This window comes from Culex pipiens, chromosome 2, assembly GCF_016801865.2.
Source record: "Culex pipiens pallens isolate TS chromosome 2, TS_CPP_V2, whole genome shotgun sequence".
Classification (NCBI taxonomy): domain Eukaryota; kingdom Metazoa; phylum Arthropoda; class Insecta; order Diptera; family Culicidae; genus Culex; species Culex pipiens.
Genome location: NC_068938.1, coordinates 187,257,653 through 187,285,354, shown reverse-complemented (window position 1 = coordinate 187,285,354; position 27,702 = coordinate 187,257,653). Strand labels below are relative to the sequence as shown.

Genomic DNA, 27,702 nt, shown 5'->3' with positions numbered 1-27,702 from the left:
TACACGGATATCCGGATATTTTTCTGGGGTTTATAAAGACGGATAGAACTATCCCGATAGTGCTACTTTTACGAATGTCATTATTTGGGCTTGTTTTAGATGATAACTTCTGACCACCCTAAAAGAAAAAAGTTATACATTTGTGATGTTTTCTATTTGTTTAAACTGATTCAAAAATTATCCGGATAACAAAAACCGCACCCCTACTTTAAACAAATTTCGAGCAGCCAGTGAAATTGGAATGTTTTAAATGTTTTTGATATGACAATTCCAATACAATTTAAAAAAAAAATTAAAAAAAGTCAATTAAAGACATTATTTCCGGCCCACCATTGCTTGATGGAGAGAGTCTTTTTTTAGTATTGGGCGTAGAGTTATGTTTTTAGAAACAGGCGTTTCTCGTGAAAATTGCAATTTTTTGTTTAATGATTTCGGTTAAAAAATGTTCCAGACCAATTTTGAGCAGACACAGAACAATGAAAATAGTGTATTGTTTTCTTAATTGCAAGCTCTTGAAACTGCTCTCAAAGTCTAAATTCAAGTGCTCTTGAAACTGCTGTTCCTATTCAGACTGTAGTCCCAAATTACCCCAGTTGACGGTATTTATAAAACATATTAGGGTGATATTTTCAACAGATAATGAAAGTTACAGAGACAATTTCGGTTTTTAACATTTCTTTATTTTTACATTTCATACATCATTGCGTTTATATGTGTCGCGTACATTTTTTTGTTTGTTTTTTTAGTCGTTCACTTCATAAATACACGGTTCGAATACTGCTTCCGAAAAATAACAGAGACTATAATTTCATGCATACGTCTGTATGTGCACAGAGTGTGTGGTGTTCGTTATTTCAGGTGACTTGTTCAAGTTTTTGCATCTAATTTCCTTCTTCATATCACACATTGGTTCTTCTTCGTAGGCTTCTCCTGTGCTAATGTCATTCGGAATACTTATGGTGGTGGTGTTAGTGGGCAATCGGAGGTTAATTGGCAGGTTTATTTTACGATTTTTTTTTCGAAAGAATATCATTGCGACCTGCTGCGCTGTGCGGTACTCGTGGCGGGACATGGATAGCGGTTATAATCGTAAAATTAATTAAACTCAGTGCGACACAGCAGTTCGAGCGCGCATGGAGTCAACTTCAACGGCCGCTTGATGGTGTCCTACAACGGGTCCAAGTCGCGTGACGATGCCATTTGAACACACTTGCGCAAATGTCGACTAATCGTTTGAGGGATGGGAGGAAGGGATGGTTCATGTTCTGCTTAGTATCACATGATAGTCACTGGTTGTTGTGTGGAACTTTGCGGTACGATCCACTAAATTTATGACTGTTTGGAGAAGCATGTTCCACTCGGAGAATAATTATAAATTAACGCGATAATTTACGCTACAAATGGAATGCGATCTTTCAAGGAGGGGAACATGAGTGCATGATGTTTACATTTGGCCAAAAAAAAGTAATTCACTAGTGAGTCTTACTAACATTCGCGTTTCTTTACGTTGGAAGAATTATACTGGCAGTTGAGCGAGGGCTCGGCTCGTCCAAAGAATCGCGCGCGTGATTGATCGTGGAAAGACTATGCAATCGGTTGGTCTGCAAATTATTCATACCCTAATAGCTAACGATTCGCTTACAAAAACTAAAACAGAGAAGGGTTTCTTCAGGTTGATGAGGGGGGTTTGGACACACTCTTGAAATGGTTATTTCGTCAGACGCTGCTAATTGGTACACACGTTTTCCGATGTACTCAGGTGTGTCAAGATTTCGCGAGCTTTTCCATAGACCTTGCATCAATAACGAGCTGATTTGGAGGCTGGAAAAACTTGCGCAAGTGACGGGGGTTCTCGTTGTTAGTGTTTTTTTCTTCGATTGATTCAGTATCACACACCATCAGGAGGGAGAAATGGCAGTCGTCCTAGTTGTTGCTTAGTACTTGTATCCACCGGCGTTGGCACCGCCCTGGCCTGGGCCTTCGGGGTATTTGGCTTCACCTTCGTACGTCACCTAAAAATGTGAACACAGTCAGTAATATTTTAATGTTTTATTAGATCAGTTTTTTGCATTTTCTAATTTATTGAGGGATAAATCGTTTTTACTGAAGAAAAACAAACGCATTACTAATCAATAACAAATTTCTAATTTCAACATTTTACCACTTTGATTGTTCTACTGAAACAAACAATGCAGATTAAAAATCAACAAAGCTTTACTTTCTTTTTTCAGCTTCTACGTTTTTGTTTAGATCGATCAGATATTTTTTTTTAAAATAGAACCCTTTCATCAAATAAATCGTATAAAAATATTGGGCGGAAATTTCGTAACGAGCGAATCTTTGGAATTTATAAATTTTGAAAAAAAAAAAAACGTTTCATGAAATTTTATGCGAACAATGTTTTGATATTAGTAGTAAAAGGGAAAAATAATGGGGGAACGAGTTATTTTTTTATCCCATTTCACCTACATCAGCGATTCTCAATCTTCTTCTGGGCCGGTACCCCCCTTGAGAATCGCTGACTACATGATTGTTTGTAACGTTGCTGAGCTCCACATAGAAAAAAAAGTTAGATTTTGGAGGGTTGAAAATTAGGTTGGTTGAACCTTACCTCTTTTGAGTGAATTCACTTAAACTATTTTTTAAAAGTATGAGATTCAATAAAAACTGAATAACATTTCACTTAAATTTGATGTTAAATAACACAAAACCTGCCACCATTCTCAAATGTAATATTTCTATCATTTTGTATCTGTGCATTAGGTTTGAAAAAATCTAATGCAAATTACACAAATCACCTACTGATAAATAGTCTGTTTATATTTAAAAAAAAAAATTGTCATTTCTATTTTTAACTAGCTATATTTTAATCATTATTTGCTGGTGGTTTGTTATATTTTTATCGATTAATGTTTTGATTTGAAAAAAAAAAACATAATGTCTTCCTCCCCCTTCAAACCAGCCCGAAATTTCAATGACAATTTAAATACAATCAGCTGAAATTAATTCAAAATGCATTCCCCTGCGTTTAGAATCATTTGCTACATGTTTGCGTTTATTCAAAAATCTTTTGAATTTTTGAAATATTTCGATGTGCAGTACCGCAAAACGTTTTTTTTCGATATAACTTTTGTTGTCCTCAAATCTTACATTTTTTGAAAACTCATGATTGCGAAAAAAAACTGAACTAGTGTAACATGCACTTTAAAACACTTTTTTTCATTCAAATGTTGAGATTAAGTTTTGTTATTTCAATTTTTGTATTTTTTTATTAACTTGCTTTTGAGTAACAAATAGATGAAAGTTCAAATTTTAATTCAAATGTCGTCTCTTGGCTTTGGGCATAGTCAAGAAGAAAGTGAAAGATTAAAAATATTATTTTTATTAATTTTACTCTTGAATTAACTGTATATAAACTAAGGTAAAATTTTAGCAAGAATAAGTTTGGCTTTTTAATAATTTTTTTTTTTTGCTTGGCACTTTTGGACTTTTTGCCTGTTTCTACCATATTACCATAAAGTGTAATTGAAATTGCAACAAAATATTTTTAGCAAAATTTTGGATATAACAAAAATTTCTTCAAACTAATTCCGACATAAATGTTGAAAAATACATGAAATAGTAGTTTACGGAACAAGGTGAAAAAAAAAGATTTTTCCAGAACGAGTTGTACATTTATCCAACGAGGTTTACGAGTTGGATAAATACGACGTGTGCTAAAAAATCAAGTTTTGCAACAAGTTGCTTAACAACATATTTTGCAATTCCGAAAAACGCTTTTTCAATGGAATTTTATGTCAAACATTCATATGTTTAGTAAATTCACCGTTCAAAACAAAAAATATTGAAAAATTTCAACTTTTCCGAACCGATTTCAGTGCTGAAAAGAAGAACTTTTCAGCACCCATGTCAGTGCTCCCGAACAGACGGAAATAACTTCGGAATAACATTTTTTGATATTTGAAAATACTAGGCCAATAACATTTTATGTTTTTAATAACAAAATTTGTTATTCGTCGTTATCATTTTTTGTTATTGGAATGTTATTGTAATAATCTTTGTTATTATTTTTTGTTATTTTAACAACTAATCCGATCATCCCAATAACAATTGGAGGTATTCTTCCATAACAAAACATGTTATTCCAAAGTTGTTTTGGCTTTCAATCAATATCAGACCAATAACAAATTTTGTTATGATAACATAAACTGTTATTAAATTCTTTTGCAAAAATTGACTTTGCAAGAATATTCCATAACAGATTTTGTTATTTTAACAGCATTTGTTATTGAAATTGCACGAATCTTGTTATTACCGTCTGCCCGGGCTGAAAAGAAGAACTTTTCAGCACTGGTATTGAAAGGTATCAAATTACCATTCAGTTATTTTTGGTAATGAAAAGTAGGCCGTTTCGTTTCTCCAAAAGGACAGAAAAAGTTGACAGTTTCACAGTGGAATTGTTTTTTTTTATTTTTTACATTAATCAAATTGAACAATAAGTATCTTCTACACGGAAAAAAAATAATTCTCGAAATCGTGAATTGAATTCACCAATGCGAGAACCACGATGGAATATATTCACGTTTATAGTGCAAATGCACCAAACTCATGAATAAATTCTTCCGTGGTTAACTTAAACGTGAACTTAATTCACGATTACGAGAATTGATTTTTTTTCTGTGTATGTGAAGATTACGAGAATTGATTTTTTTTCTGTGTATGTGAAGATTTTCAAAAGAAGCCCTTTCAATGTTTTTTTTGAAGATTTAGTATTTGTTTACTTATCGATTTTTTGCAAGTTTTTTTTAGATCGAATTTAATGAAGTTGTGTCTCAGAGAGGGGTAATTCTCTACCAACTCACACGAAATCGGGAAAAGTTGCCCCGACCCCACTTCGATTTGCGTGAAACTTTGTCCTAAGGGGTAACTTTTGTCCCTGATCACAAATCCTAGGTCCGTTTTTTGATATCTCGTGACGGAGGGGCGGTACGACCCCTTAAATTTTCGAACATGTGAAAAAGAGGTGTTTTTCAATAATTTGCAGCCTGAAACGGTGATGAGATAGAAATTTGGTGTCAAAGGGACTTTTATGTAAAATTAGACGCCCGATTTGATGGCGTACTCAGAATTCCGAAAAAACGTATTTTACATCGAAAAAACACTTAAAAAAGTTTTAAAAATTCTCCCATTTTCCGTTACTTGACTGTAAAAATTTTTGGAATATGTCATTTTATGGGAAATTTAATGTTCTTTTCGAATTTACATTGACCCAGAAGGGTAATTTTTTCATTTAGAACAATTTTTTTCATTTTAAAATTTCGTGTTTTTTCTAACTTTGCAGGGTTATTTTTTAGAGTGTAACAATGTTCTACAAAGTTGTAGAGCAGACAATTACAAAAATTTTGATATATAGACATAAGGGGTTTGCTTATAAACATTACGAGTTATCGCGATTTTACAAAAAAAAAAAAGTTTTGAAAAAGTTACTTTTTGCGTTTCTCTTTGTTTCGTCGTCCGTGTCTGTCGCGGGTGACCATGAACGGCCATGATCGATGATGACCAACTTTTTCGAAACTTTTTTTCCGTAAAATCGCGATAACTCGTAATGTTTATAAGCAAACCCCCTATGTCTATACATCAAATTTTTTATAATTGTCGGCTCTACAACTTTGTAGAATATTGTTGCACTCTTTAAAATAACCCTGCAAAGTTAGAAAAAACACGAAATTTTAAAACGAAAATTTTTGTTCTTAATGAAAAAATGACCCTTCTGGGTCAATGTAGATTCGAAAAGTACATTAAATTTCCCATAAAATGACATGTTCCAAAAAAATTTACAGTCAAGTAACGGAAAATGGGAGAATTTTTAAAGCTTTTTTAGTGTTTTTTTCGATGAAAAATACGTTTTTTCGGAATTCTGAGTACGCCATCAAATCGGGCGTCTAATTTTACATAAAAGTCCCTTTGACACCAAATTTCTATCTCATCACCGTTTCAGGCTGCAAATTATTGAAAAACACCTCTTTTTTCACATGTTCGAAAATTTAAGGGGTCGTACCGCCCCTCCGTCACGAAATATCAAAAAACGGACCTAGGATTCGTGATCAGGGACAAAAGTTACCCCTTAGGACAAAGTTTCACGCAAATCGAAGAGGGGTCGGGGCAACTGCTGTGTGAGTTGGCGGAGAATTACCCAGAGATGAAAAACTGTATTTTTTTTTACAAAAAACGCCAATTGCTATGTCTAAAAAAATCATTTTTTTTTAATAATAAATACAAATTTAAAGAAATACTTGAAGCAAATGAGAACAAAACAACAAAAAATCATGCGCAATCGGTAATTTTTGACAAGAATTTATTTTACAACATTTATTTCATTATTTTTGTTAACTTAACCCTCTACTGCATTTTTGTTTTGTTTTCAATTTTTTCAGGAGTTTATTATGAGAAACTAAATGAAAATTTTATTTTTATCATTAATCGTGTTAATTAAAAAAAATCAGCAGTTTCAATATTTTTTTACAGGCATGAAAATATTCCGTAAAATATTCAATAACAATTGAAATTTATGTTTGGTAGCACATCATAAAATCCCCGTAGCAGCGATGGAATAATCATCGTCAAAAGAAAATCTTTGGATGTTCATCAAGTGAAAAAAAATTCCGAAGGGAGTATGGCTCTCCTCTCTCACGCACGAAAGATCGGGAAAAAGAATAAAAAAAAATATCATCTTGATTATTCGTTGAAACATATATTTCACTACTACACTTGCAAGTGTAACGTCACACGTCGAATAACAACCTGTCACATTTTGTAGATGGGCAATGTGTGTAAACAAAATGAAATAAATATTTTTGGGTGGAACTGACAAGGAAATTCACAAAAAATCATCAGCAGATTTGTTTTTTTTGGAGAATTTCGGGAGCGATTTTCTTTTGCGTGATTTGCCTCCTCTCTTTTTCGCGGGTGAAGAAAGTTCGCAAGATTGATTTTTTCGCGATTATTCCATCCCTGCCTCGTAGTAAACCATCTGTCAAAATCAATGAAATTTTAACTGCAAATTGGTTGTAACATTTTTTAGCAACAATTTTGATCATTGATAAAAATAATTCATTAAAATTTAAGTGCATAATCTCCTCTTCAAAATATTCTTCACAGAACCATTTAAAACATTGAGTCTCCCCAAAACAACCCCCCTCTTACCTCCGCGTTGTACCCGTTCTTCCAGTCGGCGGTGTAGCGCACGATCTGGGTCCGGCCGTCGGGCAGCTGGACGCGGTACTCCCCGCGGGTCACGTCCCCATCGCTGACGGCGTTGTGCGAGTAGTCGTTGCCGGTTTCGATGTCGTTCACGTTGTAGTTAAAGTCGAACGGCATGCCCGGCTCGTGGACGTGCTGTTTTGGGATTAGATTCACGATTAGAAAATGTTTGGAATTCCAGAAACTTCACTTCGAGCTCACATCGGCACCACCGGCTGGCGGAGGTCCGTACGAGGGAGCGGGACGTCCCGGGGTGGGCGCCGGTGGGAATGGGACCTGCTGGGGCTGGGTGGCGGTGGGGAAGGGCTTGTTCGGCTTGTCGTAGTCGTAGCCCTTGTCCGGAGGTAGGTACTGGTTGTTCTGGGCTAGCGTCTGGTCCACGATGGTCAGCGCCAGGCAGAGGGAGAGACCCTGGAAGAGAAAAGAAAAAAATAAGGAAATTAGTCATTTGAGTAGTATTACTTCATAGGCCCAATTTCAACTCCAAGCAAAAGTTCCTCACAGTTCGATTTTGCTCAAGCCCATCCCATAAGTTCTGAAGAACAACAACACCCTGAGGCAATGTATGGTAAATGACGCGGAACCCATTCTCTTCCATCAACTTCCGAAGATTCCCACCTGCTGCTGCAGCAGCAGCATCACTTGTTCTACCCAGAATAAAAGAACCCTCCCGAAAAGGTCTGTGGCACCTTAAAAGGTAAGACCACCCCCCCGCCTAGCCTGTCTCGTTAATGTGACGACGTAAATCAAAACCGTGCTGCAAGATCACACAATGCAAACGATTTATTTCGAGCCGAAACAAGGATGCTTCAAAGGGAGTAGTTGAGGTGGAACGGAATAAATTTTGATTTAGTACGGCACTCATTACAAGACGAGCGGTGCCTTCAGGTTAGAACGCGGATCTTCTGTTGCGCCACATCAAATAGCAAATATAATTGAAGCCGCTTCTTCATCAGAACCGCAAGCTGAAGTTCGCGATCAGCTTCCAGCGATCTGTCAACCTCCATCGATTGCAGCCCGGATCCGATCGATCGGTTCCGTTCCACTAACTCTGTCGTCAAAGTCATCGCCAGTACAGGGTGAATGCCGTAAATTTGCACTTGACTTAGTCGCACACACACTCAATCGATCAAATCTGATGGATGGTGTTACGGCGCGGGTGATAGCCGATCGGACTAGGAACTATGTGTACGTAAAGCATGTTGATTCTAACACGTTGTTTGTTTTACATTGTATGCTGATTGAAGATTAGCAATTTTAATTAGATTTCTTTGTTTTAGTGATGGCACCAGGCTGGCGGGAGGTGTTGGGTTTATCGCTTGATGTGCGTTGATGTCTTTGGTTTGATTGAAGAAGATAAATGATGGTGATCTGTTTAAAATTTGTGTTGCGGTCTTGAATTCTTAATGATTGGTCTGTAATTATGGAATTACTAGTTTGCAATGATAGATTTTCAAACTTTTTCGAATTTAGTCACTTGATACCACTAATTTAAAATGATGAATTTGTTCAAAACATGTTTAATAAACCAATATACAGCAATTCCCAACGAAATCTCAAATATCAAACCTTCCACATTAACGACCCCCGGGTCTTTTGTGGTCTCTATTGCAAGTTTCTGCTCGAACCTAGGAGTCCGAAGGCTTGAATTGAGAGAGCACCCAAACCTCTTTTACTCTAAGGAACCTTCCACCCCAGTGTTTGAGCTGACGACCTTTGGATTGCGAGTCCAACCGCCGCCAGCGATTCCACCGGAGTAGGCTTGGTTTGGTGTGTTGTTTGCACTTATGGCATGGAGACAACTCCTACACCTGGAATGACTTAACGGCCTAACAACCAAGGCCGGGACCGACATTTTACTTCCTCATCCGATGGAAGGTTGCAGCAGATGGGAATCGAACCCAGAATCATCCGCTTACAAAGCGGACAGCGTAACCATTCGGCCACGCACTGCCACCTTCCCAACGAAATCTATAGGATATAAAAAAATGTGTGGAGGTTCCTTGGGCGAAATATTTAGACCCCTTTTTTTTCTTTAGGATTACCTAAACCATGTTTGGATGTTCTGAACAATTGCAATTTTCGTCGATTTTCGTAAATCCATATTTTCAAAAAATCATAACTCCACGCAATTTCTGCTGATTTTCGCTCTCTTGGACGCAAATGAAAGGTGATTTGTGAGTGGTTGAAGGTAAAATAGTTTGAGTTTTAATAAATTTATCCTAACATTGGAAAAGATGTGTGAAAATATTTGTATCGGATTCCTCAGCAAATTAAAAAAAACTAACTTAATCCACCTATGTGGTTGATGCCTTCCTCACTTTTTACCAAAAATGGGTATATGAGTGGTTTCATCATTTTTTTAGATCCAGAAAAAAAAACACAATGTATAACTGATGTGGTCATAACTCGAGACAGGTTGCCAGATCTTCAATGTTTTGGACTCATTGGAAAGGCCTTTCAATTACCTAACCAACGATGGTTCGGATGATGGATCTGGTCATAGTTTACATACATTTAAGTGAGATCCGGCTTCAAAAATGTACATAAATATCACTTAAGTGGTCATAACTCGAGACAGGGTTGCCAGATCTTCAATGTTTTGGACTCATTGGAAAGGCCTTTCAATTGACTAACCAACGATGGGTCGGATGATGGATCCGGACATCGTTTACATGCATATAATTGAGATCCGGGTATTTGTGAAAACACATTTGTATACATAACTTTTGAACTACTTATCGAAACTTCAAACAATTCAATAGCGATGTATGGGACCCTAAACCAAGTCGAATGCAACTGGTTCGATCAAAATCGGTTCAGCCAGTGCTGAGAAAACTCAGTGAGAATTTTGGTCACATACATACATACTAGGGTGGGTACGGATTTTGAAAAGTTCTCAGATCAAGTTCTGGTGTGGTTCCCCTTGTAGGGCATACCCATAGGGACTCTCACGCCAAATTTCAGCTCATTTGGTTGAAAACTGGCTTGTCTCAAGCGGGTTCAAGTTTACATGGAATTTACTATGGGAAATTTTGAATTTTCGTTCATTCGCTCCTACAGGCCTGGGGAAAACATGTAGAAACTTCTAGGATGGCCAGAAATGAGCGGAATCGTCTGGAGAACAACTTTTCCTAAGAGACCAGGTCGATTCGTTCAACCCCCATCGAGCTCAACGGCAATACATCCGGGGTTTTAGGAACCAACGGTTTTCCCCAGAAAAGAAACAAATTTTCCTTAGCATGCTATGAATGCTTGATGAAAACCGTGACGCCACGTGTCAAACAGCTACCACGTGATTGTAAAATTTGCACCATAACAGATTTTTTTTTCTTATTTGGAGGTTTAGAATACAGCTGAATAGTATCAGGATCACCATAAATTTCAATTCTATGGTTCAAAAAGTAAAAAAAAGTATTTTTTTATAGGCGATGCTAGTCCACGTGGTAGCTGTTTGACATGTGGCGTCGCGGTGTTCATCAAGCATTCATAGCATGCTAAGGAAAATTTGATGCTTTTCTGGGGAAAACCGTTGGTTCCGAAAACCCCGGATGTATTGCCGTTGAGCTCGATGGGGGTTAAACGAATCGACCTGGTCTCTTAGGAATAGTTGTTCTCCAGACGATTCCGCTCATTTCTGGCCATCCTAGAAGTTTCTACATGTTTTCCCCAGGCCTGTAGGAGCGAATGAACGAAAATTCAAAATTTCCCATAGTAAATTCCATGTAAACTTGAACCCGCTTGAGACAAGCCAGTTTTCAACCAAGTGAGCTGAAATTTGGCGTGAGAGTTTCTATGGGTATGCCCTACAAGGGGAACCACACCAGAACTTGATCTGAGAACTTTTCAAAATCCGTACCCACCCTAATACATACACACACACATACACACACACATACACACACACATACACAAACACATACACAAACACATACACAAACACATACACACAGACAGACATTTGTTCAGTTTTCGATTCTGAGTCGATATGTATACATGAAGGTGGGTCTAGGAGCTTTTAATAAAAAGTTCATTTTTAGAGCAGGATTATAGCCTTACCTCATGTGAGGAAGGCAAAATACATAACAAAAAATGTTGGAGTTTCACAAACAGGATTTCGGGAAACGATTTGTTGAAAATAAGATGTGAGGTTATCGACGTGCCATACGCAGAAACGAAAAATTTGCGGAAACTGAAAAGCTTTTTTTTACTAAAACTGCGATAACATGAAAATTTGAGCTATGATCATACTTTTTTATACTCAAATTTTCATATTTGAAAGACACAACTTTTGGTACTTGAAACTTTTGTTTGATGACCTGTCAATAAATTAAATAAAAATATTTCAAATTTAAATTTGATATAAAACATAAGTTTTTGTAATGCATTTCTTTAAGTCCAATGAACGCAATAAAATTCTTAGCTTAAAAATAATGTGAAAGCCTAGCATTAACGAAAATAAAAAAAACAATAAAATCTATTAGTTTTCATTTACTTTAGTAATTTCTTACTTGAATTTGTACTTGGAAGCATTGGATTTTTTTTATCAACTCAATTTCTTTTGCCACTCGCTCAGACAGAAATTTCGATAGAGAATGTGAGGAAATCTCCACCAAAACCACAAATAGATTTTTTTTTACATTTTTTGATTTGGATCAAACTTTGTGGAGTCCTTCCCTGTGACCAAAGAAGGCTCCATTCAATGTTGGCAGCTGTCCATACACAATGGCATGTAAATATTTGAAAATCTGTAACTTTTGAAGGAATTTTTTGATCGAATTGGTGTCTTCGGTAAATTTGTACGGATTGGTGAGGACTATTTCCAAAAAATAAGAACACGGAAATTTTTTTGTCGATTTTTAAACTAACTTGTTTTCCCCATAAAATCATTTTCCCAAAATCCGTATTTTTTTTATTTTTTTATATTTTTTTGAGGACAAATACCGCAACTTTTGAGAAATATGGAGACAAATTTTGCTTATTTTTGACAAATAATGTTGAATCAAATTTGCAAGCGAAAACTACTTTACATATTTTTTGTTACAGTGCACCGTTTTCAAGATATAGCCATTTAAATTTAATTTTAACTGAAAAATTCCCGTTTTTCGATTTTTTCAAATAGTGTCCATAATTGTCCATTTCTGATTTTTTTGTTTAAAAAATTCAGAAAATTTCCAATTTATAAATTAAACAAATTATATCAGAGATTTTTTTTAAATTTTATTTTATAATATTTTTGGGGTAAATATGTTTTTATTCATCATTTTAGAAAGATTGTTGAGAGTTTTTCATTTAAAAAAACGTATCTGCCTTTATGGTTATCAATGTACCCAATAATTTATCGATTATAACTCCGTTTTCAATATGATTATGTAATAAATTTATGAATCAATTGATTAATAATGTCAAATTCAAATTAAGATATCTAAAAATAGGCACCGAAAGACACGGAGATATTTTTGGGAAATGAAGTTGAATGTGCGTACTTTCAGATGATTTGTTTGGTTTGTCGAAAAAAATCGCCATTTTGAAAACATAGCAACTTGAAAATAGGCTCAAAATCACAAAAAAAATGATATAACTCCTCAATAAAGGCTCAAAACATTTGGCTGTCTCCGGCAAAAATATATAATTTTATGTTTTAAACAGCTCTTCAGTACATAGTAGGTCGCTAAAATGCTAACCTTTTGAGTTATCACTAAAATAGAACTTTTTTTACAATTTTTGCAAAAATGGCGTATATCTCATGTAGATTTGGCATATTGGACAAACTTTCGTGAACAAAATTTCTCTACAACTTTTCCAAGACACCAAAGCCCTAAATCTACAGACAACTGACGTTTTGGCTCGATCACCACCTTATGTAAAAACATGCAACGGTTTTATTGAGAATGGCAAGCCGTTTGTGGCGCTGTCGTCGCGGAGGAGATTTGACAATTCTTCCACCCTGATCTATAGTGTAAACAACAATATTGAAAAGCTGTTATTCTCATTCTCATCGAAAGTTTCATGCCTCTTTTCGTCGAGAAAATTGTTGTGTTAATCAAAATAATTATTTTGATTATCGCTTCGTATAAGTGTTAGTTAATTTCAGAGCATAAAATTAAGTTTATTTAAAAAAAACACGGCTCCTGCAAAATCTGTGCGGGTGAGTTACTTAAAAATAACACTTTGACAGCTCTGAGTGCGAAACTAGCCTTTAATCGAACGTACCATAAGAAAACTTCAATTTGCTGTCTAACATCATTTGGATAGACGTCGTTTATGTTATTCGTATCAAAATAAAATTGTAATTCTGCCTACTTGAATTATTGAAATAACATTCTTTACGTGTTACCATGTAAAACAGTCTCATCAAACCAACTATTGAAGATTCTTTACACCTCACCAGCTCGTCCAAGTTTACGACTCTTGCCATCAAACTCGCCATTAATCAATACTACCAGCTCAGCTCGACCCAGCTACTTCCCTTACGCGCGGGACAATAAATCGCCAAATTGGACATTACCGTCACCTCCGGTTCTCCACTTGAAACGTTCCGGGGGGTGGTCACGCCGCAAAATTTAATAAAGCCAATAATCACCTTTATGCGCTTTAGGACGCCAGGCAACGCTCGGACCGCTGAGACGGAGACGCGTGAGATGAAGCCGTTCGTTCAAGTTATGCAAATCGAATGCAGCAAAACGGTGGTCATAAATCGTGTTAATTGCGGCAGATGCTCCCCAGACGGGGTTGGCCGGTCGGTCGGTGCGGGGGAGGAACACATAACTTTGCGATCGGCATTTCAATGGACATCAGGTCGGATCGCGCGCTCAAGGATGATTTAAATTATATCATATATCGTTTGCAAAAGAAGGGTTGAGGAAAGGAAGGGGGATTTAGGAATTTCAGACGCTAAACCTTTGTTCGTCCGGTAAACTGAGATTAATTTACACTAGGGACCTACATAGGGAAATGAAATGTTCTGGGAGAAATTTCAAACACCCAAAGTCATTCAAATTTAAGGTTGAAAAACTTGTAGTTTTTCTTTCGTGCTGGCACTTTTTTTATACCGAACAAGCACAAACATAACAAAAACTACCAGATTATTATCAACAACAGTTTTACAATACTTGTAATTGTTATAAGTCTCGTTTTTTTGCCAAAACTATTTTAAATTGATTCCAACCTTGTTCTTGCATGATCTTGTTGCTCGATTGGAACCCCGATTTGACAGTTCGATTGGAACCCTGAGAGTGACATTTCGCCTCTCCATATAGGCTCTCTAATTTACACCTGCCGGGCGAATGTCAGCTGGCAGCTGTGGAGTGTGACAAAATAAAGAGGATTCTAATTTATGCCACGATTTCATCCGACGATTGACGGCAGGGATGATTATCTCATTACTTTAGACAAAAAGGTACTGTCACATGGTTGAAAAGGACAGTCTATAAAGAATGTTGAGGATGAGTCTTGTTGTGTAACATTAATCGGTAATTAATTGGTAGGTCACGAAGGGTTAGAAAATCATCTGCTTAACGTGCTATCTTGTCGCTCTGTGCCAAATTGAGTATAGAACGCATTTTTTTTTTTTACGAAAAATCGGCCCCGGCAAAAAAGATAATACGCCCACCGGAACAAACCCTTGAATGCCCGCCAAAAATTCATTTTTGTTACATCCTAATAGTCATGCAAAACAATCCTAGAATAATATTAAATATAATAGGTCCCATCGGAACCGGTTCCACATCCGGAACCGCATTAGGAAACAGTGTTAACCAGTCATGCGACGAATCAAACTTCTTGATGTGGATGGGGACATGAGTTATACACTCCCCTTTTTTATAAACAAGAAGTTTGATATGTCGCTAGAGTGGTTTCAGGAATTTGCCAAATATGATCTTCGGATGTGGCCACCGGAGAACCGGGGTACCGGTCAAGGAGGCAAAAATACATCTAAAAATACTTTTGACTAGTTTATGCTGTTTCAAACTGCGGTTCCGGAGATTGGTGGAACCGGTTCCAATGGGACCTATAGTATTTAATATTATTCTAGGATTATTTTGCATGACTAGTTATGGCAGAAGAAAGCGTATCAGTTCACAATTGGATAAATCTGATACTAATTCAAACAATCCGGATCTTTCGGTGGCCTCCGGCAACCGGTCTATGCAGTGCGATTTTTCATCGGATTATTGTTCCTGATGAAAAACCGAAGCTTTCGATGTATAAAACTTTCCCACTGTGCAATTCCTCACCATGGTGCTCAAAATACCGCTACTATTAAAAAAAATGTGCAATCCTAGATTTTGGAGTCTATCGATTCCTTACACCATAGTGCACCTCTGAGCAAAAAATAAAAACATTCGCTGATGTAGTTTTAGTGATACATCCCTTTCAATATGCGTTATATCCAACCGGACCCTAAGATGACAGTTTTCGTGAGTTGCGCGTATTCACCGTCAGATGGCAAGTGGACCTCCTCGGAGTCCGCCCATCAAATACGCAACTCAAAATTTGCATAGGAAACTTTGTTTTCGTGACGGCTTTTGCGGCACGCTCATTTCAACTGTTCTAGACTAATATTTGAACGTGGCGTATCTCTAAACAAGTTTTTAAAGAAAATGATTCCAGAATGCTTATTTTGTCGTTTTAAACCAAAACAAGGCAAAAACTATATTTATTTTAACTATTCGCCATTTTCAAAAGTTTGGCTAGATAATATCGAAGGCCGCCATCTTAGGCCCACTGGGCCCACAAAACGGGGTACGCTCAGTTTGTATGGGAGCTGTCAACATGCTCTCGGGCTGGTTATATCCGATTTTCACGCAAATTGATGAGGGGTCGGGGCAACTGCAATGTGAATTGGCGGAGAATGACTCCGGTGAAAATTTTATATCCATTTGAGTTCTTTATTATGGATTTTTAACCACTTTATGGTACACAGTAAAAACATAAGTAAATTTGGAAGGTGTAGTTTTGGAAGGTTGAATATTACCTCTTTTATGGTGTAATTTAACCTAAATTTAGACTGTAAATGTGACATTACACCAGAAAAGTGGTAAAATTACACATTTTCAGGGGTAAAATTACATTACAGATGTTATATTACCGTATTTTTTTACTGCGTAGTTGTGATTGATGATAATAGTGGTTTGACTAAATCATGCATGTTTCCTCAATCAAATCTGAATCTGATTGAATTTGTACGCATATTGAGCAGTTCTCTGGAATTTGGCAAAGAAAATCCTGATTCAGAGTCAAGTCAGAGTAAACTCGGATTATTCTGCGGTCTTCGACAAAGTTGTTTGTCAAACTTTTTTTACACATTTTAATGGAATTTTGAAATATTTGCTTTTCTTTACACATTTTTTTGAATTTTCTCATACAAATAACAACGAACAATAGCGATACTAAGACCTTAACCGATTTGGCTCAGAATTGGCACAGTTACTTTTTTTTTCGTAAAGAATCGAGCCAAGGGATATCTTCTAAAATTTTCAAAATTTTGAATTTTTCTTGTCACGCTAATGAACACTAGACAAAGCCAATCTTGTAGAATAATTCGTGAATATTATTAATAATAGTTGTCCATTCAGAACTAAATTTTACATCCAAAAGATTTGTAAAAAATTGAGTACTTTCCAAACTACTATTTTTTTTTTTCAAAAAATCGTATCTTAATCAAAAAGAAAATGTCCGCCATCCTATCTATGAAACAAATGCAGTCAAAACTCCTTGATAAGGCAAACAGTTCAGTATTTTATTTTATTATTGCTAGTAAAATGATACAGCCTTGCTAACCCTAATTTCAAATCAAATGAAATACCATTGTGAATCATTTTTTTTCTGCCCAATAATCTTCATTAGTTTGATAGTTTATGTTGGTTTCTGCTTAAAGTTTTCATTCGATGATATAGATTTCGCTTCTCTGACAATATTTTGACAAAATTCCTTCTACAAGTTGCTTAGAATGCCCTACACTGATACTTTTTGGTAACGATTATCTCATTCCTTGTAAAGTTATGGAAATCGTCATTAATCAAAAATTGACAACTAGGACGTCAATGACTGTACCACAAAATTATATAAATTTTGAAACACATTTGATTTAAACCAAACATTTCTTCAGTGGCTTCATGAAGTCAACAACCGGCACATGATGATTCATTTTGGTGGATAAATTCGTTAAATTGAATTCATTATCATTCCAACGCCCAAGGCTCCAAAAAAGTTGGAACGGTAACTTCAACTCAATGGCCTAACTCAACCAATCAAGATGATTCTTCTTTCCAGTGATTTGTTAGGATGTCTAGATGATTTTAGAACTTTGCAAAACTTAACTTGATCAAATCTGTAATTTTTGCGATCAAAAACAGCGTTCCACCTTTTTTTTATGCGTGTAAAAAAAATTCGCCAAAGATTCCGCGGAGGCAGTCGTTTTAAAAAAAGGTGGAACAATGTTTTCGGGCGCAGAAATTACAGATTTGTTTAAATCAAATTCTGCAAAATTTTAGGATCATCTAGACATTCTTACAAATCACTGGAAACAAGAATCTTCCCGATTGGATGAGTAATGCCCGAGAACCAGCGAGTTGAAGTTACCGGTCCACCTTTTTTGGGAGGCTTGGGCGTCCGTGTAAGTTGGACATGCGTTGGGCGTTCCAGTGTTATACAGTCGACTCTCTGGCTGTCGATCTTCTCGATATCAATATTGCTCCATCTATCGATGAATTCTTCATTCCTTTCAAACTGCATACTTCGATTGGCTTTATTCCTCGATATTTTCTCTTGCTTGAAGGATCTCTTCCTCGACGGTCCCTTGGATTCTGTTTGCTTTAAAAATCTCTTCCGGTTGTCAATATTGTCACTATCTCATGGCTTGCATAGACATTTTTCTTTGCGAAACGAAGCTTTGAAGGGTGTTTGACATTAGTTTGTTTTTGTTTGCTGGACGTTGCCATGATTCTCTCCCACAGCTGGGTACCAAGAAAAACATATTTTCAATCGAGTCTTCATTTTGCATCGTTCTGTAAACTGATGATTCTCTTCCTCGACGTTCCCTTGGATATTGACAACCAGAGAGTCGACTGTAGAACATTTTAGAGAGATGATCAATTTTCTTCGAAAATTATCAACGGCGTCACCTTAAGCCATTGTAAATAATATTCAAGTTTATTAACTATTGATTGAAATTTGCATTGAAAAAGCTTGTAAAATTGATTGCAAATTATTCAGCATACACTATATAACGCTTATTCAAGCATTTTGTGAAACTTTTTGCTTAGAAATTTCGAAATTCAAGCTTGAAATTTGAAATTTAATTGACCTCGGGGGACATAAACATTAAATAAGGTTTGAACCGGCCTTGTTAATTAAAATATGATTTTGCCCATAGTCCGCATTTTTTAGCTGAAAGATCAAATCGACTTAATAATGCTATCTTGTTATATAATATCTGTTTGGACAAATTTTTGGCGTGACGTTGTCAACAGTTTAAGGAGTTAATAAGATTTTTTTTTGTATATCTCAGGATTGAATGCAATCTGCAATCATTAGAATCTACACAAAATGACGTCTTTGATTCAATTTAGCCAAAATGCATGTAAATAGACCGTTTTTGTAGAACTCAAAATAAACTTCAAACATATTAACAACAGACTCATAAGACTGCAACAAAAATGGCTAGTATTTGCTAGAACAAAGCAGTTAATCACCTTTATTAGACCTCCCCTTACTTGAACTAAACGGACTCATTAAATTCTTAGCACCACCCATAACCATTAGATTACACTAATCCAACTTCGAAAAAACACCTCTTACTACCGGGGTGGTAATTTCCTTCCCTAAACACCCATCGCACATCTTCCAAGCGAAGAAGGCGACCCATAACTCATTCCAAAGGCTTAACCATCAGTTAATAAAACTTCACACACTGTGCCCTATTACGCCGGCAAATGCCAGCCACCCTGAGTAGCCCGTTGAGAGCCCACTTTTCAACAATCGACACGTACGTAGATTTACGACTCGACGGTTCAAACTTCCGAAACAGTCCGTCTTTGCTGACCGGGTGGTTCAAAAAACATGGAAGTCAAGTGCCACTCGTTGCGGTTATACCTTGGAGCTTATGGGGAGGGGGGACTGTTCATCAATCTTTCTTTAGTTTGCGATGTGGCGCGCTGACATAGGTCATTTTGATGAATTGCTATCGGCCAATGAGTTGGGCTTCTGTCCGACCACCTTGGTGTGGTTGAAATAATTGAACGAAAACATGCGCGTCAATTGAGCGTAATTTGCAAGCACTGTTGATTGAACCCTGCCGGAAGATGTTTCAGATCAAGAAGTGGCTTCTGGTTTTACTTTGATTGACAGGGTGAAACTAAGCTGTTTAGATCAGGTTGGATCGTAAACAAATCGCGAACTTCAATCGACTTCTGTTTTGATTTAAATTTGCATGCAAATCTACTAATGAAAATAAAGGTGAATTCTTGAAACTAAATGATTTATTGAACAAGGTCGTAATTCAATAACTCTCGCAAAACAGTTTGAAAGCCCCATGTGGTCCGTGATGAACGTCAACTATTTGACCTAATCCGCTAAAGTTACGATCTCAGAATATGGTGGGCATCATCAGGAATGTAAGATGCGCGCACTCTGGTTGAGTTATGTGAGCACAGTTTACGTTCTCGAGCTGTAGATCACCTCGATTTATTTGCTCAAGATCGTGTGCATCCGTGCGAGTGCGGTTTAGTAATTAGAAAGGAGCCTTTAAAAGTGCATCAGTGTTTTAATATGAGGTTCGTACGCTATTGAATTACGATAACCTCATGAAATGACTAAGTTATGAGTTTTGTAAAAAAAAAAAATATTCTCACACTGAATCTCTATCCGCCAATTTTTAGGATTTGTTCAAACCCTTCAATCACCCCACATCTCCTCTGTTATTACCAGACTGGTACAATCATCCAAATCCAATCCACTCCTCCAACGACAGACCACAATACCCACTTGAACTTGGTGGAAAAAAGTAAGCTTTTCCCCGGTCGGTGGTGTCGTGAGTGTGCGGTTTGCTGCTGTCGAGAGTTTGCCAAATGGCTCCGGGTGACCTCGAAAAATTGCAAAACCCGGGCTTTCGAATCGGCTACCAACTTCGCCTGCGACCGACCCCGAGACCAATCAAACGGTTGTTAAACACTTTTTGCCGCTGAACATCGCTCTCAGCAGTGCTTGTTGGTACTTGGTGTAATAAAACATGTTCTTGTAGCCTCCTGGCAGCGACATCATCATCATTGGACGAGGTTCGGCTCTCTATTGTCAATTAGAAGCGACTTGTGAGCGACGTGCAGCCCCTTAAAAGCATGCAAAAATTGTCAGTTCATCAAAGTTTGCCATTTTTTTCTTTCAACTAGCCAGAAGCGCCCCTTCTGACAGAATTCGTGAGTCTCGCGAGTGGAGAGGTTCGTCTCCTTCACTTTCGCGTCATAGAACATAATTTATCAGTACTGCCATCGTCGGTCGTAGTAGGCCGTAGTGGCGGACGGTTAAATTTGTACCTGCAAGCTGTAACTACTAGTGTTTGGACCCGCGTGTCCGAGTATCTAAGCGGGTTGTAGGGAGGTTGTCAAAGACTCGAAACGTGATGTTGATGATAAATTAATGAAAACATCGATTCGCGGTCGCGAGCCACCGTCGATGTTGTTGATTAGGCACATGGACTGGTGGAGGAGGAGGGTCGGTTAACCCTTTGCTGAACAGAAGCTTTGGGTTTATTTTTAAATTGAGAAAGTAGTTAATTCAACAAATCTCTAAACAATTGAAACACAATGCTATTTCAAACAAAGAAATTCAAAAAATAAAAGACTGAAACTTATCAAAAATGTGTTTGTTGCACAAAAAAATGGTTAAGAGTCGAGAGGCAGTTTTTCTAGATTTTGATCGGCTTGTTATAACGGTCGTATCTAGATACCCCGATTTCGATGAAACTACAGTGGACTCTTTCGTTGTCGATATTGAAGGGACCATCGAGAGCAGGAAGTATCAAATTATAAAACGGAAAATCAAAGCATGCTTTTTGAAGGGACTAAAAAAATTTTTGACAGAGAGTCAACTGTATCAGCATTTGTTTGTCTACATCTTGAGCAACATTTGAATAGGGCGCATAGGCTTTTTGACAGCTGCAACTATTTTCCAGTTCCGAGGCAACAAGTAACTATTCAACTAATCCAGAAGTGTTGAGAGGTAGCTGGGGAGCCCAAAATGCAAAATGCTTATCCACTTATGCTCTTTACGACAGCGGAAGGTGATCTTTGAACTTTGAGGTTCGATAAAAAAATAATTGCCGAGCTTCCGTGGCCGTGAGTTACGGGTTTCGCCTTGTAAGCGGAAGGTGATGGGTTCGATTCCTGTCTGGCTCGGCAAAGTCAGATCCCTTAAAAGAGTAAATATGCTCACTGGGAATACTGACCGGTAGGGGATGGGTTTCGACTAGCGGCGGGCTGGGTTTCCAATCCAGAGGTCGTGAGTTTGATTCTCGTACCGGGATGATGAAGTTTTCATTTCAAAAATTAAAATTGCTCTCATTTTGGTGAAATCTAGTTCAATTGCACACCCACGAGATAAACTATGATAAATATTTGCAACGACCCAAATTTCTTTTCTCCTATAAAATTATTTATCATTGATGGATTTTTGAGAAAATTCAGTTACTAATAACTAGTTGTCTATAAATTAGTCTGACATTTTGTCATATTTTTCATATTTTTTAAAACCTCTCGACACCATCACGAAAACAACATGGTTTGAAGTAATAAAAACTTTTAAATAAAAAAAAAATTAGAAGATTATTTTAAATACTAACGCAAAAAATTTGGTACAATATATGTAAATGGTAATGAGACAATTGATCATTTTTAACACAAAGTATGTTGCAAATATCTACACACTAAAAAAATAGAATATTCCATTTAACGTAATCGCTTATTCACCGTAATATCTAATCGTGTTAACTCAATAATGATGTTTATTTTGACGTAAATTGGTCAGCGAATTCAGAACGGCTTAAAATATATTTTTCCTCTTTGTTTAAATTTGTTTGTAAAATAATGATATTAAAAAAGTGTTTGCAAAAAAAAAAATCCAAACTGAGTTTTATTAAAATTTAGGATTGCATAATAACAGCTATCATGCCTTACCGAAATTTGAAATTAAATGAGTTTTTATATATCCTGCCAATGCAATTACAGTTTAGACTCGATTGTCCGAAGGCCTCTGAAAAAATCACTTCGGATTATCGATCCACGATTTTTTTTGTTGTTGGCTTGTTTTGAATTGTTAAGCTTGAGTATAACCCTAAACATGCTCTAAAGTTATTAAGAATTTTTAAATCTGAGATGGTGGCCAAAATGGTGGGATTGATATACTGAAAAAATGTATTTAGTATGCTAAAAGGCAATCAACAACTCAAATTTGACTAAAATAGGGTCATAGAACTTGAATTTAATGTTTAAAAATAGAAAATAATATTATTGTCTGTTTACGATTCGATTATCCAAAGTCCCATAAAAACCTTAGGATAATCGGAACTTCGAATAATTGAGGCTTTGGATAATCGAGTCTGAACTTTGTCTGGACTGTAATAAAAAAACATTTTTTTAAGTTTTTTTCTATGTTCCTTTCTTAAACCACAATACTTGCATCACTACCTAATAAAACATATTTTAATAACTTTTACCAAACCCATCACTGTTCAAGAAAAATCGGAATTGGCTCCCCTGTTTTAAAACATTTGACTCGATCGAAAAAATATAAAATAGAAGATGTTTAAAAATATCAACTTTTTTTTATTAAATTGATGGAACAAGATTTACCTAGTCAAATTATGAATTCCTGATCAAACTGCATGAAGCAATTTTCCTGATCTTCAGAGATGTTTATGCATTAATATTACTTCTTCATATGTAAGACCACCAACTCTTGCTGAGCAAATATTCGTACACTTTGCCGGATATGAGTTCTTGGTATAACAATTATTTAGTAAAATTTGGCACTGTAAAATATGAAACTGTGAGGTCTTAACAGTTTACAAAATATGACTCCTATATCAAACAGTTAATGACCTGCACGCTTTGAAAATATTCTTAAAATAAATATTTTGATAAACTCAGTTTGTCAATTTGACCTACACGAATTACATCGCTCTGTTTGTATTCGCGAGAACATTTGTTAATTAAGATTTTCTCAATTGCTTTTTTTGCAAAACGGTCAACTCATCTCAAGCCATCGAAACGACAATCAAGAAAAATGAAAATTTGATTTAAAAATGTATAAAAAATATTTTGTTTTTCCATCACAGAGAAAAGAAGAGAACATTAGAATTGTAGTGGATAGTTTTTTTCAATTGAATGAGATTTATATTGATTTCATTATTTAAATTATTATCACTACCAACCTCAGAAACAAGGGAGAATTCGTATGGAAATTCCCCCTTTTCTCGAGCTTGTGAGTTTAGGTGTTTATATTTGCATTATTGTTGAAATCTGTTTTATTTACTAGAAACAGCCTGCAAAGTAATATGAAAGAGAAGTTTTGTTTCTCTATTTGTTGTCCCTTTAAGCACAAACACAAATTTTAACCAATTTGTCGCATAAAAGAGTGTGAAGTTCATTTTTGAATTTGTTGAAATTTGTAGAAGAGCAATATTAAGAAAATATCAAACTATCTTAACTGTAGCATTCTTGAAACTAACAATGTAAATGGGCCAATGTAGATTTTGAAACCGGATGTCTTTCCTGCTAACGTCAGTAAATGTTTACATTTGACATCACAGGACAGACTGCTTGTTAACAATTCCACATTAGATCATTTACATAGTTTGATATTTTCTAACTAATGCTATTCTACAAATTTTCACAAATGGAAAAATGAACATTTTACAAATATTTAACAAATTATTTTTTTTTTCGATTTTATAAATACATAGCAAAGTTTTAATTTTATATGGGGTGTTACAGACATAACATGACCAAAATGATCGTTTTTTTAAGGAAGCCTTTTTGTGTATGTTTCTTGAGATGATCAATATTTCTGTATATTATAAAGTCGCTCAATATTTTTGTTTATTCCAGTTGTTTATGTATAAATGGATATTTCAAAACGGTAAAAGTACCAAATTGGAAACTCTACTTTATACTTAATAAAGGGACGATGGTTATGTTACAGACATGACTTGTTTGACCTCGAAAAAAACCTTAAAAATGGTGGCGGATGTATCGTAATTATATATTTTTATATTTTTATATTTAAATAATTTGAAATTCACACAAGTTTGTTGCGAACGTAACCGAAATTTTTATTTTGTGGCTCATGTCCTACATCAAAAACAATGCCTCGTCAGAAAATTTCCTGGGGGCACCGACCAATATAGGTGGTGGCCAATTCTGTCGGAACGTTAATTTTCATATCCCATCGAAAACGATTTAGCTATACATATTTCCCAAACTTGTATGTACCCCATCGGAACATTCCCTGAGGGCAACGACCAAACCAGGTTGTTATTAAGTCTGTCTAATGTAAATTTTCGTGTCCGATGACACGATTTTAGAATAAAAACATTCCATTTTGCGAGGACACTTGTCAAATTGAACTAAAATCATATTCAAAATCAAAGCTCGCTAAAACTGAGAGTTAACCAAATCTCCTCCATCAACCATACCAGAACAGCACCCTCCTCCCGTTCAGCAGAATCTTCGTGACCGATCTGCCTCCGTTCAGAGTTCACCGCAATGCAAGAAGGTTCGCGGTGCGGCGCGGCATGGCTGCCAGTAATTGCTAATGATATGTTATTAACGACTCTATCGTGCCCATGTTTTTCGCGGGTTTTCAAAGACACAAAACTTCAACCGTTGCCACTGGCGGTTCTTGGTTGGAAAATTGAAAAATTATTTCGCCTTTTTGCCCCGTAATGATGATGTGTGCTGCCCGGACTAATGGCACCAATGATGGGAGATTTGGATTTGTTGGACGGATTGCACGGACGTTGTAAAAGGATCACTTTGGCACGATGAACTGATGTGCGAATTGCTGCAGATTGGGGCTAATTGACGTAAATCTGTATCTTGAATGGAGTTTTGATTGGCGTGGAGAACGATGGAGAAGGATGGCAGCATTGGCGTAGAACTATGCAGGAACTGCATTGTTTGAAAGATTCACATTTTGATGATTAGATCTTTGTGGCTTTAACAAGACATCAACTAATTTATCAAATCTGTTCCACCAGCATCATTTCACCAATCTTAACGACGCCATTACAATTCTCAGATGGTCAATTAATGTCCCTCTCGGTCACAACTAGCCGTCCACTCACAAAACACTGACTAAAATGAACTCAAAAGTTAGTGCAACAGCGAGTGCAGCTTAAAAGCACCGAGGCGTGAACCATGAATGTTGCATGAGAGAGTCGTCTCGCTGCATATTTCCTAAGAGCCCACAGTCCGCAGTGAAGCTTAAATCTGATGATCTCCTTTATTTGTCAGAGCAGTTGCTGATGGAGTTAGATAACCTCCCCCCTCGCCGGGGTAGTCTCACTGAACTTGTGGGAAACAATTAGACCGTTGAAGCCGCGGTGGTGTGCATTCCGGGTCGGGGTCAAATTTTGTGCGAAATCCGCAATTTTTGAGACGGGTCAATTAGTGAATTGTCATTTTTTTTTGCAAACCGTAAAAGTCTAATTGAGAAGATGACGATCAAACTGCACCAGCCAAGAGTTGCTCATCGGCCTGCAAGTTGAGCGCCTCAAAGCGGTTGAACGAGAATGTTCAAAATGTCAGACACTTGGCCAGAGACCACGAGGGGGCTAGAATGTAGCGTTTTTTTATCCGGTGACTTTCCGACACCCGGGGCGAGAAGCCCCGGCGATGACATTTGGTGTCGCTGTCGATTAGGAATAGATTGCATTTTGTGGGTGAATTTGTGCAAGAGATGTTGTTTACGTTGCTCGTGGCGCTTCTTGGGGAGGGAGAACACTGTCTGGCTGTGGTGTGGCGTTGTTTGGCCAGGTCGGGATGTTAATGGTGCTGCTAATGACTATTTCGATAGTGCAAATAAGGGGACCTTTAATGATTTGTTATTCTTTTAGATTAATGCTGTATTGCAGGGAGGGTTTGGTTTTTGATGAAAAGTTGGCTTATTTGGTTAGGTTTTCTTGGGCTATAACAGTCATTCCTAATATTCAAAATAGTTTACTTATCTCGAATGTTTTAAAATAGTAGTTTATGCAACAAGTTGCAAAAAGAGGATTTTTTCAGCACGAGTCGTACATTTATCCAACGAGGTTCACCGAGTTGGATAAATACGACGAGTGTTGAAAAAATCAAGTTTTGCAACGAATTCCATACAATATTTTTTGCAATTCCGAAAAACACTCATTGAGTGAAATTTTGAGTAATATTTCCATGTATTTTTCCAATAAATCGTTTAAAAAAAAATGTTGAAAAGTTTTACTTTTCGAAACAAGTGCTGAAAAGTTCAACTTTTTTGAAAAGTGTTGCTATTCGATTCTGTTATTTTTGGTAGGAAAAAGTAGGCCGTTTCATTTCTTCAGAAGGCCAGGAAAAGTTGACAGTTTCACAGCGGAATTGCAAAAAATAACATTTAAACTTTATTTGAACATAATGATATAGGTACTATCCTTCGTTTTAAAGTTTTTTTTGTTATCTTATTATTGATGTATAGATCAACTGCTAATTTCAATGATTTTTTTAAAGAATAACGTTGACTGCTGAAATCCACCACTTCGGAACACTTTTTTTTCTTACGGATGTAAACAAACTTAGGATCTGACCAGAAGTGTATATTTGTAACAACATAATGACTACATTGGCTGGTAACAATCAAACATTAGCTCAACTATAGTTTTGTAAATTTTGTGATATTTTTTGGAGAATCAAGCCGTTGCAAATATTTTCAAAGTTTTGTAGGTTAATCTCCTTCTAAATCGGCCCAAAAAGTCAGGAGGCAAAAAAATATTTTCTTGTAAAAGATTCATAATTTTACTTGAAATAAAAGTTTAATCATTTTTTTTTTCGATTGTACTGAGATAACTATAAGTCTTGAATTACAGTTTTTAAAGAATAATAACCACATTTACAAATGGAATATGTGTTTAAAAATGGCATAAAAAAGTTCCTGAAAGTAGTACGGTCATAAAGGAAAGCTGCATTACCATTGATACATTGTCGTTCTGTTGTACTTTTTACAAATCATATTTTTTTTACAAGAATTGAAAACTAAAAAACATATTAAAATGTATACCAATTTAACACGGATTGAACACATTAGTTACGTTTAATAAATACATGATTTTAATTTATTAATTTTTGATTTCGCATTTTGAAATCATAATATTCGGATGAAAAAACATATGATATTTTTTAAAAATAAATCTTATAGTTTTATTTGAAAACAAAT

The 27,702-nt window shown here is 36.3% G+C and overlaps 1 protein-coding gene across 2 annotated transcripts in view; it reads right to left on the bottom strand.

Moving 5' to 3' along the window:
* Positions 1 to 658: 658 nt before the first annotated feature.
* The window catches only part of LOC120427990 (pro-resilin), a 69,755-nt gene continuing 42,711 nt past the window's right edge, over positions 659 to 27,702 (bottom strand). For both annotated transcript variants that reach the window (XM_052709095.1, XM_039592947.2), the window contains 3 exons: positions 7,462 to 7,671; positions 7,204 to 7,395; positions 659 to 2,012 (listed from right to left, as the gene is read on the bottom strand). In XM_052709095.1, coding sequence (XP_052565055.1) covers positions 1,935 to 2,012; positions 7,204 to 7,395; positions 7,462 to 7,671 — 480 coding nt within the window. In that variant the 3' untranslated portion in view covers positions 659 to 1,934. The remainder of the gene's footprint in view (positions 2,013 to 7,203; positions 7,396 to 7,461; positions 7,672 to 27,702) is intronic.